At 45.8% G+C, this 18,690-nt stretch overlaps 1 protein-coding gene across 1 annotated transcript; it reads right to left on the reverse strand.

Annotated features, from left to right (window-relative positions):
- Positions 1-3,283: 3,283 nt before the first annotated feature.
- Positions 3,284-16,728, reverse strand: LOC115202631 (tyrosine-protein kinase receptor UFO; the record flags this gene model as incomplete). Its single annotated transcript, XM_029766719.1, has 20 exons — positions 3,284-4,905; positions 5,091-5,227; positions 5,503-5,662; positions 5,805-5,914; positions 6,085-6,206; positions 6,349-6,441; positions 6,528-6,605; positions 6,757-6,852; positions 8,030-8,124; positions 8,929-8,965; positions 9,148-9,292; positions 9,418-9,594; positions 9,731-10,022; positions 13,982-14,142; positions 14,349-14,464; positions 14,560-14,640; positions 14,955-15,137; positions 15,220-15,320; positions 15,421-15,628; positions 16,605-16,728. Coding segments are annotated over 20 exons (4,065 nt in total), but the record flags the coding sequence as incomplete, so codon positions are not given.
- Positions 16,729-18,690: the final 1,962 nt, after the last annotated feature.

Raw genomic sequence — 18,690 nt, forward strand, 5'->3', positions numbered from 1 at the left:
TAACGTACTACTACAATTAGTAGGTTTAATAACATACTAAACGAGACTGAAATAGCTGTACTATACTGTAACCATACTAAACCAGACTGAAATAGCTGTACTATACTGTAACCATACTAAACCAGACTGAAATAGCTGTACTATACTGTAACCATACTAAACCAGACTGAAATAGCTGTACTATACTGTAACCATACTAAACCAGACTGAAATAGCTGTACTATACTGTAACCATACTGAAATAGCTGTACTATACTGTAACCATACTAAACCAGACTGAAATAGCTGTACTATACTGTAACCATACTAAATCAGACTGAAATAGCTGTACTATACTGTAACCATACTAAACCAGACTGAAATAGCTGTACTATACTGTAACCATACTAAACCAGACTGAAATAGCTGTACTATACTGTAACCATACCAAACCAGACTGAAATAGCTGTACTATACTGTAACCATACTAAACCAGACTGAAATAACTGTACTATACTGTAACCATACTAAATCAGACTGAAATAGCTGTACTATACTGTAACCATACTAAACCAGACTGAAATAGCTGTACTATGCTGTACGGACCAGGGTGAAGGCACATTTATAGTGCTATACCAAAAGAGGGCTTTTGTCCCTCTCGTTCGAATAGACCAAACACATGCAAACTAAATTACTGCATTTAGAAGATGTGTTTGTTACCATGTCAATTCTTGAAATGTGTGAATGAATGTGGGAAATATTCCCTATTTCCAGCACACACAAATATGCACAATAATGAAGTGCATATGTAGCAATAACAATTACATATTTCAATCAATGTCATCTCTCACACACAGTGCACATTGTTTGTCTGTGTTTGTAGACAATACGAATGTACATTTCTGTCAAATTTCAGTGCCTAAATCGTTTGAACAAACTTTATTAGTTGCATTGTTGTACTACTTTCTACTATAAGCCCAACTAGAGTATAGTGGCTGGTACTTTTATAAAAAATGTAAAACAGAAATACCTCATTTACATAAGTATTAAGTAACTATTTAAGTAACAAGGACTAAATACAACTACAACATTTGTGACAGTTGCTTATTTTCTCTCTCTCTCTCTCTCTCTGAGTGATCGTTTGGAGTGACTACGTGGGAGATGGTCACAGAGTACATAGATTTTTCCTTTAAAACAATGCACTCTGAGACTAATGACACAACAATCTCTTTGATAATATTTGACTATTCCGCTTGAATTTCCATCCCACTGGAACAGCTCTTTTACCACTCATACAGTACATTGAATGTGTTGAGTGCCGTACTTCTTTAAATGCTCTTCAACTGCTACTTTTCAACTGACAACATTTGTGTTGAATACACTACAGCTTGTCCTGAAACCTTCATGAAAATGTTGATTATTCTTATTTTTCTCAATAGAACTAATTATGGTTACTGTGCTGTTAACGTAGTAACTAGGGTTTGTGTATTTTTTCGTTTTTAGTTTATTCAATGTTTTTTTAATGCTGACTCTAGTCTGTGAACACTATGAATGCATTATTGTATCCAATATATTGTTTAGTTTAAGAGAACTCACAACTTTGTGTTCTTAAAACAAAGAATGGTTTATTAATGAGTTTGTTCATTGGTTTATGAAATAAAGGTATTGATGCACTTGCAGTTTGATGTAGCTTTCTTTCAGTAGAAGATTATACCAATTTATAACACACAGTCACTGCCAATGAATTAGGTGATTTGATTTCTTAACTTAATATTGGGAAGATATTTAGCATGTGATGGGGGCTGCACATTAGTAATAATTTACTGCAGTGTACGTGCACAACAAATCAATGATTTCGTTAGAGCATGTTCATTTGACTACACAACAGTATTTCAATAAAAAGTGAATTTCATTCCACATTTTTCAGTATTTCTAAACAACCACTGGTAGTCACTGTGTATTTTCTCTAAGCCTCACTGCCTGAACACCCTCCGGTCCCATTCTTGACCTGTCCGTCCAGCAGGAGAGAGGAGGAGCGGGATGCCTGGAGCTGCAAAGTGGGGCTCGAAGAGAAGGCCATCCAGCTCATGCTGTCCACAGAGTCATCGATATAGGGCTGGGCCTTGTGCTGAGGGCTGTCCACAGAGTCATCGATATAGGGCTGGGCCTTGTGCTGAGGGCTGTCCACAGAGTCATCGATATAGGGCTGGGCCTTGTGCTGAGGGCTGTCCACAGAGTCATCGAGATAGGGCTGGGCCTTGTGCTGAGGGCTGTCCACAGAGTCATCGATATAGGGCTGGGCCTTGTGCTGAGGGCTGTCCACAGAGTCATTCGATATAGGGCTGGGCCTTGTGCTGAGGGCTGTCCACAGAGTCATCGATATAGGGCTGGGCCTTGTGCTGAGGGCTGTCCATAGAGACATCGAGATAGGGCTGGGCCTTGTGCTGAGGGCTGTCCACAGAGTCATCGAGATAGGGCTGGGCCTTGTGCTGAGGGCTGTCCATAGAGACATCGAGATAGGGCTGGGCCTTGTGCTGAGGGCTGTCCACAGAGTCATCGAGATATGGCTGGGCCTTGTGCTGAGGGCTGTCCACAGAGTCATCGATATAGGGCTGGGCCTTGTGCTGAGGGCTGTCCACAGAGTCATCGAGATAGGGCTGGGCCTTGTGCTGAGGGCTGTCCACAGAGACATCGATATAGGGCTGGGCCTTGTGCTGAGGGCTGTCCACACGGTCATCGATATAGGGCTGGGCCTTGTGCTGAGGGCTGTCCACAGAGTCATCGAGATAGGGCTGGGCCTTGTGCTGAGGGCTGTCCACAGAGTCATCGATATAGGGCTGGGCCTTGTGCTGAGGGCTGTCCATAGAGACATCGATATAGGGCTGGGCCTTGTGCTGAGGGCTGTCCACAGAGTCATCAAGATAGGGCTGGGCCTTGTGCTGAGGGCTGTCCACAGAGTCATCGATATAGGGCTGGGCCTTGTGCTGAGGGCTGTCCATAGAGACATCGATATAGGGCTGGGCCTTGTGCTGAGGGCTGTCCACAGAGTCATCGATATAGGGCTGGGCCTTGTGCTGAGGGCTGTCCACAGAGTCATCGAGATAGGGCTGGGCCTTGTGCTGAGGGCTGTCCACAGAGTCATCGATATAGGGCTGGGCCTTGTGCTGAGGGCTGTCCACAGAGTCATCGATATAGGGCTGGGCCTTGTGCTGAGGGCTGTCCACAGAGTCATCGATATAGGGCTGGGCCTTGTGCTGAGGGCTGTCCATAGAGACATCGAGATAGGGCTGGGCCTTGTGCTGAGGGCTGTCCACAGAGTCATCGATATAGGGCTGGGCCTTGTGCTGAGGGCTGTCCACAGAGTCATCGATATAGGGCTAGGCCTTGTGCTGAGGGCTGTCCACAGAGTCATCGATATAGGGCTGGGCCTTGTGCTGAGGGCTGTCCACAGAGTCATCGAGATAGGGCTGGGCCTTGTGCTGAGGGCTGTCCACAGAGTCATCGATATAGGGCTGGGCCTTGTGCTGAGGGCTGTCCACAGAGTCATCGATATAGGGCTGGGCCTTGTGCTGAGGGCTGTCCACAGAGTCATCGATATAGGGCTGGGCCTTGTGCTGAGGGCTGTCCATAGAGACATCGAGATAGGGCTGGGCCTTGTGCTGAGGGCTGTCCACAGAGTCATCGAGATAGGGCTGGGCCTTGTGCTGAGGGCTGTCCATAGAGACATCGAGATAGGGCTGGGCCTTGTGCTGAGGGCTGTCCACAGAGTCATCGAGATAGGGCTGGGCCTTGTGCTGAGGGCTGTCCACAGAGTCATCGATATAGGGCTGGGCCTTGTGCTGAGGGCTGTCCACAGAGTCATCGAGATAGGGCTGGGCCTTGTGCTGAGGGCTGTCCACAGAGACATCGATATAGGGCTGGGCCTTGTGCTGAGGGCTGTCCACACGGTCATCGATATAGGGCTGGGCCTTGTGCTGAGGGCTGTCCACAGAGTCATCGAGATAGGGCTGGGCCTTGTGCTGAGGGCTGTCCACAGAGTCATCGATATAGGGCTGGGCCTTGTGCTGAGGGCTGTCCATAGAGACATCGATATAGGGCTGGGCCTTGTGCTGAGGGCTGTCCACAGAGTCATCGAGATAGGGCTGGGCCTTGTGCTGAGGGCTGTCCACAGAGTCATCGATATAGGGCTGGGCCTTGTGCTGAGGGCTGTCCATAGAGACATCGATATAGGGCTGGGCCTTGTGCTGAGGGCTGTCCACAGAGTCATCGAGATAGGGCTGGGCCTTGTGCTGAGGGCTGTCCACAGAGTCATCGAGATAGGGCTGGGCCTTGTGCTGAGGGCTGTCCACAGAGTCATCGATATAGGGCTGGGCCTTGTGCTGAGGGCTGTCCACAGAGTCATCGATATAGGGCTGGGCCTTGTGCTGAGGGCTGTCCATAGAGACATCGATATAGGGCTGGGCCTTGTGCTGAGGGCTGTCCACAGAGTCATCGAGATAGGGCTGGGCCTTGTGCTGAGGGCTGTCCACAGAGTCATCGAGATAGGGCTGGGCCTTGTGCTGAGGGCTGTCCACAGAGTCATCGAGATAGGGCTGGGCCTTGTGCTGAGGGCTGTCCACACGGTCATTGAGATAGGGTTGGGCCTCGTGCTGAGGGCTGTACATAGAGACATTGAGATTGTTCTGGATTGTTTCCAGATTGCCTATGTTCTTCCAGTAGGACGGGTGAGGCTGTCCAAAGGGCTCCCAGCCCCCAATGGCCCCTAACAGAGAGCCTGAGGGCTCTTCCATGTTGACATAGAGCAGGTCATCTGCCTCCTCCTGCTCAGGCATCTCCTCCAGGGCTTTCTCCAGGTCACAGCGCAGAGAGGGGAACCCTGGGCGGTCCTTAGGACTCAGCAGCCAGCAGGAGAACATCAGGAAGTAGCTACAGTATGAAGGAGAGGAGGGGACGACTGAGGTTTATACAACATGAGTAGAAATAAACACAACTTCAGGTACTCCACGAAAGTTACGTTGCCTCTACTGTATACCAGCAAATAATGATAATTCAGTGAGCCAACTCATACTATTGAAGGATTTATATGTACAGATCCAGAACTAGAAACTCACATGATGTCCAGGCAGCCAGGGAGCTGTTTGAGGCGGTTTCCCTGTCTAAGGTAGTCGTACATCTCACTGTTTTCCACTCCAGGGTAGGGCGTCTGCCCCCGAGTGGCTATCTCCCACGTAGTCACTCCAAACGACCACTCAGAGAGAGATAGAGATAATAAGAAACTGTCACAAATGTTGTACTTGTATTTAGTCCTTATTACTTAAATACTTACGTACTTACTTAATACTAACTTGATTACTTATGTAAATAAGGTATTTCTGTTTTGCAAAAATGTCTAAAAACCTTTTTTCCCAGAAGGGTCTGAATACTTTCTGAATGCACTGTATGTTGCAGGATTTTAAAACACGAATACAGAGGCGTACACGGAGCACATAATGTAGCCAGACCAAGTCAGGAAGGATTTCTCACCACATCACTCTTGGTGGTGTAAACTCTGTCTGCCAGGCTCTCGATGGCGATCCATTTCACTGGCATCTTTGAAATGCGTCCTTGTCTATAGTAGTCCCCGTTATAGATCTTCTTGGAAAGGCCAAAATCAGCCACACAGACAGTCATATTCTCATTCAGCCTGCAGGACAGATATGTAAAACATAATAAACACTGTATTGTTATTTGTATCACTCAACATGCTAGACTTGACAGAAAAATATTGAAGCGTATGTGTGAGAAAGAGTGGAACACATTGACAAAACAGAGGTGAGAATCCTCACATGCAGTTTCGCGCTGCCAGGTCTCTATGGATGAACCTCTTGTTGCTCAGGTATTCCATTCCCCGTGCGATGTCTGTCATGAACTTCACCAGCATCTGAGAAGGCAGGGACTGATGGATGGAGAGGAGACGGAGAGGATTAGATAAGGCAGTCTTCTCCAACAGGGGGTGCTATACAGCAGCACAAATGGAAAATGCATAAAAGGAGAAAGGCCACAAACGCTAAAATGTATTTGTGTAACAAAAACTTTCCGATCTGTGTGGGAGGGAAGGGAACTGACCAATGGATTGTCCCCAAGTCTAGAGTAGAGCAGGAAACTGTGCAGGTCCCCATGCTTCATATAGGGCAAGATGACTACGGGGGAGGGGTAGCCTCCTCTCTCTGCTGCCTGCAGACACACCCCTACAGGGAGGACGGGGAATTAAAGAAGGAATCCAGTCAGATGGTTAGGAGTTTATAACACAACCTTATCAGACACTTGGTTATTGACCACATTTTAATAGTAGATGGAGAAAGATGTGACAAGGGACCCAGTCTGTCTCACTAAGGAGTCTCATGACGTTGGGGTGGTCAAACTCCTTCATACAAGCAGCCTCCCCGAGGAAGTCCTCCATCTCAGTGCGAGTGCAGATGGAAACTAAGAGAAGGTGAGAGGGAGGAAAAGGTGACTCAGGTAAAATATGGGAGAGACATGGTGGCAACTGACACTGTCTGATCACTCACTCTTCAAGGTCTTCACAGCTACTTTGAGGACAGTCTGTTGGTGCACCAGAAGCCCTTCCAGGACAGAGCCAAACTCCCCTGCAGAGTAAGACATGGACGTGTTGTTAGTCAGGTGGGTGTATCTGGGGATCTAAGTCTCTTAAGGGCCGGGGATGTTTACTCGTAGCCTGAGAAGTTCATGTCTAGGTTACATCATGTATGATAAAGGCTTCAGTCAGAGCTCACTCACCCTCTCCAAGGGTCTTGCCCAGGGTCAGCTTGTGACTGTCCACCATCACGTCCTGCAACTTCTGCTTCAATTCATCACTAATCACCAGGCTGTTCACTGTGGAAAGGGATAGATAATACTCCCTTACACTGAAACAGGGATTTCTGAAAACATGACATCTTGGAAAATAACTTTAGCATGAATCCTCCCCCACTGTCCTTAAACAACTGGCAAAACATATCAGAGTGATCCCTTACAGGGGATGTTGTTCTTGTGAAATCCCGGCTCAGTAACACATGATATCATTCTTCTGCTGCGGTTTTGAAAAACAACCCAGATCATGAAGCCATTATTGTTAAGCTGCTCCAGGCTTACAGTATATATTTTCCCTTCCTGTTTACCTCACCATAACAACTCTATATTCACACTATCAACAAACACACCCCAAAACTATGATTTAAACCAGTGGTTCCCAAACTGTGGGGGGCGCCTGCGAGGGGTCAGCAGGGGGGAACTCAGTCCAGCTTTCAACTTACTCGTGGAAGTTGTAATACTAGAATGCACAAGGTGACATTTCTATATTGGGAAGTGCATCATCAGTTCATCTTGTCATGTCAGCCATTGCATACCTTAGAGAGCTACTTATAAATTGTCAGAAATGTCCAGATCAACTAGCCCATATTTATTTAGCTAGGTTTTTAAGCCCTTAGATATTGTTGTAATGTTCAAGTCACTCAAATATCACATCAATACACATTAGACATGACAAAATGTGTAGAATTGCAGGAAATACGCTTTAAACCTGCTAAATGTTCTCTCCACCAACAAGAGGGGTGTGAACAGTTTGTGTCATGAACAGTGCTTGTACCCATAGAAATAGACGTGGCGTGCGTGCAGGGGGGGATGTTCCCGACTGCTGGAAGGTGGGCCTGCCTGAAAAAGTTTGGGATCCCCTGATTTAGACCGTTTTCCATTTTTATTGGAATAAATCAATTAAAAGGTATAGGTGCCTTGACCCCTAAAAACACTAGCAATATGACTCTACCAAGACTTGTACTCTGTTCTCAATTAAATCCAAAGGGTTGTGTTAACAGCCAGATCGTGACACTACTCTGCTTCTCCACATCTGGCACAGAACAACATTGAGCAACAGGATGAAATCCAAGCCTCAACATATGTTCCTGAACTCTCACCCTGCATGACACATCATTTGATTCCAAGTCATTCACTTAAATAACTCATATATCCGCTCACCCTGCACTGTTTCTCTTATGTCACTGGCATGGCAACTCACATGTGGCTTCATTTGACTGCCGATTGTAGGTGTGTCCTGCACTGTATCTCACCACAAAATCCCCACCAGCGTTCCTCATTGGGTAAAAGGCCTTCCTGTTGCACACACAGATGGTTTAAATGAGTCATCTGACAGTAATGAAAAACAATGGAACAAAGTGATACAGGGACAGTGGTGTAAAGCACTTAAGTAAAAATACTTTAAAGTACTACTTAAGTCGTTTTTGGGGGTATCTGTACTTTACTATTTATATTTTTGACAACTTTTACTTTTACTTCCCTTCATTCCTAAAGAAAATAATGTACTTTTCACTCCATACATTTTCGCTTACATCCAGAAGTACTCGTTACATTTTGAATACTTAGTAGAACAGGAAAATGGCCCAATTCACATACTTATCAAGAGAACATCCCTGGGCATCCCCTGCCTCTGATCTGGCGGACTCACTAAACACAAATGCTTCATTTGTAAATTATGTCTGTGTGTTATGTGTCCCTGGCTATCCGTAAATGTATATTGCTTAATATAAGCAATTTGAAATTATTTACACTTTTACTTTTGATACTTAAGTATATTTTTGCTATTACATTTACTTTTGATACTTAAGTATATTTTTGCTATTACATTTACTATTGATACTTAAGTGTATTTAAAACCAAATAATTTTTAACTTTTACTCAAGTAGTATTTTACTGGGTGACTTTCACTTTTACTTGAGTCATTTTCTATTAAGGTATCTTTACTTTTACTCAAGTATGACAATTGGGTACTTTTTCCACCACTGTACAGGGAGAACAATAGGTACATACCCAAAGCATGTCTCTCTTTGTCGCAATATAATTGCATATAGGATGAACCCTATCAAGGCCAGACTGACAGAAATCCCCATGACTACATACCACCAATGCCAGGAGAATGTCTGATGGAGGGACACATCTAAAACAGAGGAAAGAGAGGTATGTCAGCTACAGTATGTCAGACACCATAATGTGCTACCGATTAAATCAACCTAGAAAACACAGCCCCTCAAATATTCATTTTCAATCTCCTGCTGTTTTCCCTTCTCCTTGACCCATCACAGCCATCCTGTTGTCTCCCTCGGTTCTGTCCAGACTCACCAGGCTGTTTCTGTTTGAAGGATTGGACTGGGCTCCAGGGGCCGCAACCTGCAACAGTACAGGCACTCACACTCAGGGACACACTGTCCAGGAGGCTGGAGAGAGGGATAGCTAGCTCAGAGGACTGAACTGACTCCATAACAGCCTGAGACAGGGAAACAGAACAACAGCAAAGATACCCATTACACTGTGTGTGTGTGTGTGTGTGTGTGTGTGTGTGTGTGTGTGTGTGTGTGTGTGTGTGTGTGTGTGTGTGTGTGTGTGTGTTACCTGGGACATGTTAGCAGTGAGGTATTCCACTCTGTAGCCCAGTATTTGGCCATTTAATCTGCCTGGTGGCTTGGACCAGCTGGCAATTACATCTGTTCCATTAAACAGTCCACTCACGTTGTCTGGTGCTGCCTCTGGCACTGTCAGATACACACAAAAAGGAATAATGTGTACAACATATTAAATTATCTGTAATATACACTACTGGACTCATGGTGTTAAAACCAGTGTGTATTTAAAGAAAAGTTATGTGAATAAATAATATTTATCTTATTAAGACAACAATGTAAATAAAGACATATTTGTCTATCACGTTGTGAGTCATAGCGTGGGCAGTGGTAGGAGCCTGTACTGGACCCTCTCCGGGTATGTCAGCGTGGGCGGTGGTAGGATCCTGTACTGGACCCTCTCCGGGGATGTCAGCGTGGGCGGTGGGCGGTGGTAGGAGCCTGTACTGGACCCTCTCCGGGGATGTCAGCGTGGGCGGTGGTAGGAGCCTGTACTGGACCCTCTCCAGGGATGTCAGCGTGGGCGGTGGTAGGAGCCTGTACTGGACCCTCTCCAGGGATGTCAGCGTGGGCGGTGGTAGGAGCCTGTACTGGACCCTCTCCGGGGATGTCATCCCTGAGTGTTCCACTGCTGATTGTTTCAAGATGTGGCTCTACCTCGGCCAACAAAAACAAAAGCACTTCTCCCTCTATCCCTCCAACCCCCTGTCTGTCTCTCCCTCTGCCTCTATCCCTCCAACCCCCTGTCTGTCTCTCCCTCTGCCTCTATCCCTCCAACCCCCTGTCTGTCTCCTCTGCTCTATCCTCACCTCTGTCTGTCTCTCCTCGCTTATCCCTCCAACCCTCTGTCTGTCTCTCCCTCTGCCTCTATCCCTCCAACCCTCTGTCTGTCTCTCCCTCTGCCTCTATCCCTCCAACCCTCTGTCTGTCTCTCCCTCTGCCTCTATCCCTCCAACCCTCTGTCTGTCTCTCCCTCTGCCTCTATCCCTCCAACCCCTGTCTGTCTCTCCCTCTGCCTCTATCCCTCCAACCCCTGTCTGTCTCTCCCTCTGCCTCTATCCCTCCAACCCCCTGTCTGTCTCTCCCTCTGCCTCTATCCCTCCAACCCCTCTGTCTGTCTCTCCCTCTGCCTCTATCCCTCCAACCCTCTGTCTGTCTCTCCCTCTGCCTCTATCCCTCCAACCCCCTGTCTGTCTCTCCCTCTGCCTCTATCCCTCCAACCCCTCTGTCTGTCTCTCCCTCTGCCTCTATCCCTCCAACCCTCTGTCTGTCTCTCCCTCTGCCTCTATCCCTCCAACCCTCTGTCTGTCTCTCCCTCTGCCTCTATCCCTCCAACCCTCCTGTCTGTCTCTCCCTCTGCCTCTATCCCTCCAACCCCTCTGTCTGTCTCTCCCTCTGCCTCTATCCCTCCAACCCTCTGTCTGTCTCTCCCTCTGCCTCTATCCCTCCAACCCTCTGTCTGTCTCTCCCTCTGCCTCTATCCCTCCAACCCCTGTCTGTCTCTGCTCTATCCTCCACCCTCTGTCTGCTATCTCCTCTCCACCCTCTGCTGTCTCTCCCTCTGCCTCTATCCCTCCAACCCCCTGTCTGTCTCTCCCTCTGCCTCTATCCCTCCACCTCTGTCTGTCTCTTCCCTCTGCCTCTATCCCTCCAAACCCTCTGTCTGTCTCTCCCTCTGCCTCTAGCCCTCCAACCCTCTGTCTGTCCTCTCTCCTCTGGCCTCGATCGCCTCCAACCCTCTGTCTGTCTCTTCTCCCTCTGCCTCTATCCCTCCAACCCTCTGTCTGTCTCTCCCTCTGCCTCTATCCCTCCAACCCCCTGTCTGTCTCTCCCTCTATCCCTCCAACCCTCTGTCTGTCTCTCCCTCTGCCTCTATCCCTCCAACCCCCTGTCTGTCTCTCCCTCTGCCTCTATCCCTCCAACCCTCTGTCTGTCTCTCCCTCTGCCTCTATCCCTCCACCCCCTGTCTGGTCTCTCTCCTCTTGCCTCGAGCCCTCCAACCCTCTGTCTGTCTCTCCCTCTGCCTCTATCCCTCCAACCCTCTGTCTGTCTCTCCCTCTGCCTCTATCCCTCCAACCCTCTGTCTGTCTCTCCCTCTGCCTCTATCCCTTCAACCCCCTGTCTGTCTCTCCCTCTATCCCTCCAACCCTCTGTCTGTCTCTCCCTCTGCCTCTATCCCTCCAACCCTCTGTCTGTCTCTCCCTCTGCCTCTATCCCTCCAACCCTCTGTCTGTCTCTCCCTCTGCCTCTATCCCTCCAACCCTCTGTCTGTCTCTCCCTCTGCCTCTATCCCTCCAACCCTCTGTCTGTCTCTCCCTCTGCCTCTATCCCTCCAACCCTCTGTCTGTCTCTCCCTCTGCCTCTATCCCTCCAACCCTCTGTCTGTCTCTCCCTCTGCCTCTATCCCTCCAACCCTCTGTCTGTCTCTCCCTCTGCCTCTATCCCTCCAACCCTCTGTCTGTCTCTCCCTCTGCCTCTATCCCTCCAACCCTCTGTCTGTCTCTCCCTCTGCCTCTATCCCTCCAACCCTCTGTCTGTCTCTCCCTCTGCCTCTATCCCTCCAACCCTCTGTCTGTCTCTCCCTCTGCCTCTATCCCTCCAACCCTCTGTCTGTCTCTCCCTCTGCCTCTATCCCTCCAACCCTCTGTCTGTCTCTCCCTCTGCCTCTATCCCTCCAACCCTCTGTCTGTCTCTCTCCCTCTGCCTCTATCCCTCCAACCCTCTGTCTGTCTCTCCCTCTGCCTCTATCCCTCCAACCCTCTGTCTGTCTCTCCCTCTGCCTCTATCCCTCCAACCCTCTGTCTGTCTCTCCCTCTGCCTCTATCCCTCCAACCCTCTGTCTGTCTCTCCCTCTGCCTACACCCCTCTGACTCCTGTTGAGAGATGTACTGTAGGTGAGAGGGATAAGATATCTTTCCAAAATATTCCTGTACATCTTTGTGGGGAGGATGGGAACATGTGCTCTATTTACAACACAAAGTATAACACACACACACACACACACACACACACACACACACACACACACACACACACACACACACACACACACACACACACACACACCTACACCTTAAAGATCTGTGCCACCTCATGCGTGTGCATGCTATCTTCAGATAAAGAGACAGAGTAAAGAGTCTAAATGGTTAGGTTGCACAAAGACCTCAGATTCATGAGTCTTCCACTGCATGCAACAACAAACGTACGGAATGAACCAATACGATGTCTTTTTTTTCTCCTCCACACAGTCAACATCGTGTAGTTAATCAAATCAAATGAATCCAAACTTACATTCTCACAGCACAAGAAGGGTGCTTTATTTCAACTCTAAAATCTGGTTACTGATTTGATTGAATTGCCGTTTTTCCTACACCACTGTGGTAGTGGCTGTTTCCCCTTTCACTTCGAAAGTCTCTCTTTCCCTTTTTCACAAGCATGTCTACATTGCAGACTGTGGAAAGCATGAGAAAAACCGCTTCTCCTCTAGCCTTAATTCAAACACACTTCAGCATTATGGACACAGCAGGGTTGCACCACCTCTGCCAAACCATGAATAGACAATGTTTAATGTGTTTCCCTCCTGCTCTCAGTACCTCCTCCTTCACTCAGGCAGCTCGCTCAATATAGAGGTTTATATTTAAACCACTGAGGGTGGAGCGGAGGAGTGTTCCTACTGGCAAACTTGACTGTCTATTACCATCTCAGAGGAATGGCACTGACAATCTTATTTAATGTCGGGTCCCTATCTCTTCAGTTTATTTGATCAAAAAACACTTGAGAATGCTTAACCAATTCCCAAATCGTTTTTTCAAGAACAATCTTTGTTCCAAAACCAGTCTTTCAAAGCGAGTCACTCAACTGAGACTACTCTCGTTGCTCCTCCCATATTTCCTGTAGGTCACTGAGCTCTGCTACATAGGTGTTCTTGCACTTGTTGAATTCCCTCATTGTAAGTCACTCAGGATGAAATCATCTGCCAAAATGACTAAGAAATGTAGAGGTGAACACAAATAACTATCACGTCGACTCCCGCTCCAGCGCTCAACGTCACCGGTCTACTAACCACTCGTCCTGGCAACCCATCTTTACGCATACCTGGCAACCCATCTTTACGCACACCTGGCAACCCATCTTTACGCATACCTGGCAACCCATCTTTACGCATACCTGGCAACCCATCTTTACGCATACCTGGCAACCCATCTTTACGCATACCTGGCAACCCATCTTTACGCACACCTCGTCTCATCATCAGTCACACTTGAACTTCATTAATCCCTTGATTACTTATCCTTTATATAGCACTCTTTTGTTATTAGTCGTCAGGTAGTATTGTTTTTGTTTCCATGTCAGACGCTTCTCGTGTTTTGTATTGCTCCATGTTCGTTGTTATTAAACTCACTAACTGCACCTGCTTCCTGACTCCCTGCATCTACGTTATAATAACGAAAAACATTATCAGTAATAGAATTTTATAAACACTGATGGGTTGTGGGTAGAAGATCGTGGCGTACAGCTTACCTCCTCCAGCGGTGCGCAGTGTTACCCATGGTTACCACGGGGAAGCACCTTGACTACTCCGGCAAGCCACCCTCACGTCATAGAAGGTGTAGGGCTTGAGTTCAGGGATCAGGTGTTGAGCAGGTGGTACATTGACATTCTGATTATGGATCAGGAGATTACGCAACGAGTTGAGGTCAGGACCAGACAGAGCTGCCTGAAATATCAACCATGGTACACTGAGTGCATAAAACATTAATAACACCTTCACCTGGATTCACCTGGTCATTCTATAACATGGAAAGAGCAGGTGTTCATAATGTTTTATACACTGTGTATAACTCATGAGCAGTTACTTTTAGATTGGCTCTGTATCTAGACTATTCTATAGTCAGTCACACCAGTTTCTTGGATTAGTCTTACCTGTATAGAACACACAGAGACAGGATATACCCCTCCAAAGCCAGGCTCCCAGGAGATGTGTAGGGAAGAGTTGGTGACCTCTACAACTTGGACTTTCTGTGCCTGGGAGGGAACCACTATTCCAAGACAGAAAGAGAGATAGTCATGGATAAAACCAATCCAATCAGCATGTTAGGTAATGTCTGTTGACCCCTGCCCTGTTGGTACGGACCTGTCACAGCTCCAGAGGCTGAGGTAGCCACACCTTTACTGTTATGTGCTTCACAGGAGAAGCTGCTGGTATGGTTGAGGCCTAAATGGTGACAGTCAGAGAGGTGGTCAGTGAGATAATGAATGCTTTTGATTTTATCAACACTCTTTTATGAAAGAATTGCCTCTGAAAATATGTTTTACATCACACAATACATAACAATAGAAATGTTTTTTCCTCGTGTCACTATGTAAATGTTTTCTTTTTTTATCTTTAACTCTGCATTGTTGGAAAAGGACCATTAAATCAGCATTTCACCGTTAGTCTACACCTGTTGTTTACAAAGTATGTGACAAATACAATTTGATTTGATTTTGATTCGTTCTACGTGTGCATGCAAATAAGACAGTCTTTGCCTGTGATATTGAGAGTATAGGGAGAATGGGACACCGGGTCCTGTAGCGTGTTGAGTGGTCCTCCGTTCTGCAGCCAGATGATCCTGACAGGTTCTGGAGGCCCATGGGCCAAGCACTGCAGGCTGAGGCTAGCAGTGGCCACCACTGTCACGTCATGAGGCTTCACTGAGAAATGTGGGATTCCTTGAGAAGATGATGAAATTTCAGTAAAATATTGTAGAATATAGACAGACATATTATTAAAAAGAGAAAAGGGACACTTTACCCTCCAGCTGAATGTGCCCCTCCTGAGACATTAAGTCCTTCCTCCCCACTGTTGCCATACAACAGTATCTCCCAATGTCTGACAGCTTCACATGATCAATTCTGAGGACAGACAGACAGACATATAACTAAAAATAAGATGCCTTGTTGTTTCCGACTGACATAACGTAAACACAGAGAGAGAGTCATACTAAGGAAAGACCTGAGTTCACTGATGGTCAGCCAACCTCCTTCAGTGACAGGCACTTGCACTTGATTGGTGTCAGCGTAATCCAGGGATTGACCGTCCCTCAACCACACCACATCCGGAGGCTCCTCTCCACCCCCATCTCCCTGGAGAGAACAGACCACCTGTACCGGCTTACCCAGGGATAAGGTTACGTTGGCCGGGCTCTTCAAAAACTGAAACGCTTCATAAAAAAAACAGGTGGGACACCCACAACACCTCTGAATGTTAAACTGATATTCAGTGACTATTGCTCTTTAATTAATTAATAGATTAATAAATACCAAAGTTCACTAGGGGAAGCATGAGTTAAGAGTAGTTTAACATTAAATAGAGAGTGAAATTGTATTGTCAATTCCCTTTAATAGTAGCCTACATTTTTACATTTACGTCATTTAGCAGACGCTCTTATCCAGAGCGACTTACAAATTGGTGGATTCACCTTATGATATCCAGTGGAACAACCACTTTACAATAGTACATCTATATATTTTTTTTTTGGGGGGGAGGGGGTTAGAAGGATTACTTTATCCTATCCCAGGTATTCCTTAAAGAGGTGGGGTTTCAGGTGTCTCCGGAAGGTGGTGATTGACTCCGCTGTCCTGGCGTCGTGAGGGAGCTTGTTCCACCATTGGGGTGCCAGAGCAGCGAACAGTTTTGACTGGGCTGAGCGGGAACTGTGCTTCCGCAGAGGTAGGGGGGCCAGCAGGCCAGAGGTGGATGAACGTAGTGCCCTTGTTTGGGTGTAGGGCCTGATGTAGGATCTTAATTTGATCGCCCTCTTGCATGAGAACTTTACTGCACTGCAGGAACTATAGAACTTGCAATGTATTTGAGGTTTAAAATGCCTTCTGAAGTTTGTAATTTCCACTCTGAAATATCAGACTTGATTTTCCCTTACGAAAAATGTATCAAACCCTACAAAAATATTCATTAATTATAATCCACGTAATAATTAGCATTTTCTGTTGCTGCAGGATTCTTTCCTGCTGTAGCAAACTGGCTCAAATTAAAAACCTACATCTGTAACTATATCAGTCTAAAACCTTCGTAAGTAAGATAAACCATAATGAAGGAAAAGCATATACTTTTTAAAAGGTTTTTCAAATAATAAAATATGCGTTATGACAGTGCCTCCGTTACCGTCCATGCTGACTCACCTGGCACAGGACGCCTAGCATTGTAGCTATATCCATCAACAGAAGAACAAATAACGGCACACACCCTCCGCCGCCGTTCATCCTCGTTAGGTTTGCTCTTGAAGAATAAGATCGCTCTCAGATATATTTACACGATTCCTGGCAAGAATGAGTCATCTTCCTCGCACAGTACCCAGATGGTAGACTTTATTTCTTGAAGGTTTCAGCTGCTTTCCAAAAGTATACTTTAGACTATGCCATGGGAATTCTTGAAATAGTTTTGCTCCTTCGAGGAGTCGAATTCAGAAAATAGGATACATCAAATCCAGCTAGTTGGTCTATTTTCGATACTGAATTTAGTTATTAGTAATCAAATAGTGCGCGAGTATGAGACAGTCTCAATATCGGTTGAATAACTCTATGGGCAAACTTTAGTTCTTGACATTTTTCCCTCCATTACTCCTCCCTCCCCTCTCTTCACTTACTTTATTGACCTTCATGCACAACTAACCGTTGAAGAAACACTCCTCGGCCCAGGACCGAATATGGGAAAGCCTGCTCCATTATGAATGGAATTCTATAGTATTTCAATTAAATATTTCAAGGAAAAAATGATTTTCTATGTTTAGCTCACATCATATAATGTAAAAGTATGCATTAAGGTGTCTGTCATAGAATAAACGTGGCAAAAACAAATGTAGACATTAACCACTGGGCAAAAAAAGGTTGAATCAACAATTTTTCCACATCTAAATCCACTGTCATAACATGTTATACCAGTCAGTTGAGAAAACAGTGAAATGTCTACATTTGTTTTTGCCAAGATTATTATCTTAGAGACAGCAGACTTTACACATGCAAAAACAAATGTATAAGACTACTGTTTTATCATTAAAGTTATGTCAATAAAATCAATCTAATTTGAGTGGCAAATTTCACTCCTCAAAACTAGCCGGATGTGTTTCTAAAATGAGGAAACAGCGGATTTAGTAGTAGGCTTTTTCCTGGTTTTGACTAGGTGGTGTACAGCTATGACCAGAAGTGATTTTTATGTAGCACGTTAATAGAATTTACGCAGCAGTTTAGGAGAATTAACGTAGTAGGTTAGGAAACTGGTTAAGGTTAGCTAAAACGTTCTCATAACCTGCTACGAAAAGTCACTTTCGGTTGTAGCTGTACTCCATCTAGTCACAGCCCTATTCCATGGCAACATAAAAAACATACAACATACAGTACATGGGGCATTACTGCGCCCTTGTGGATGTTCTTAGAATCACAACACTGCAATAAAATGTCCTAGGCCAGAACAGCATAATCTCATGCCATAGCAGTGTTCTTCAATCATAGTCCTAGCGGTTCATCGATGGCTAATACTACCTGATTCAAATAATCAACTAATAATTATCAAGCCTAAAATTAACCTTGTTTGACAGTGCTGGGCCGGAGCAAAAGCCTACACACCCCGTTGGTCCTCAGAGCCAGGCTTGAAAAACAAGATGTTATACATGATCTGAAAGAATATGCTAGCATATGATAAAGGATGGATGCGCGTATGAGAAAACTTAATGTCAGTTTTCATTGTTAAAGTTGTTATGAAAAACAAACAAATAAAGTGTTTATCTGCAGAGATGTGAATGACTGTTATCCTGCAGCAAAATGCTTAATGTCTGTTCCATGTATGATATTTTAAAACCATATGGGATTTATGCTGCAACATTCACATAGGTTATTAAAGATTAACATGGTATCAGTTTGTCCATTCCCATTTCCCACAAACCATCTGTGGAGAGATATAGCAATCCCTAGCGGCCGCCATAATCTGGGGTCAAAAGACAGTGAGGGATTGTCAGTGTGATCTCATCGCACCCCACCACAGGGGGTTGTTGTTGACTTCACATGAAAGTGTTAATGGGATTAAGATTAAGAAATACACCAATTATTGAGGATTTAAATCACTGAGTCATAGTGCATGTTTTATTGATTGAGAATTTATATCACTGAGTCATAGTGCATGTTTTAGTGATTGAGGCCTTAAATCACTGAGTCATAGTGCATGTTTTAGTGATTGAGGACTTAAATCACTGAGTCATAGTGCATGTTTTAGTGA

The sequence above is a fragment of the Salmo trutta genome, chromosome 12 (genome assembly GCF_901001165.1).
Source record: "Salmo trutta chromosome 12, fSalTru1.1, whole genome shotgun sequence".
In the NCBI taxonomy this organism is placed as follows: Eukaryota; Metazoa; Chordata; class Actinopteri; order Salmoniformes; family Salmonidae; genus Salmo; species Salmo trutta.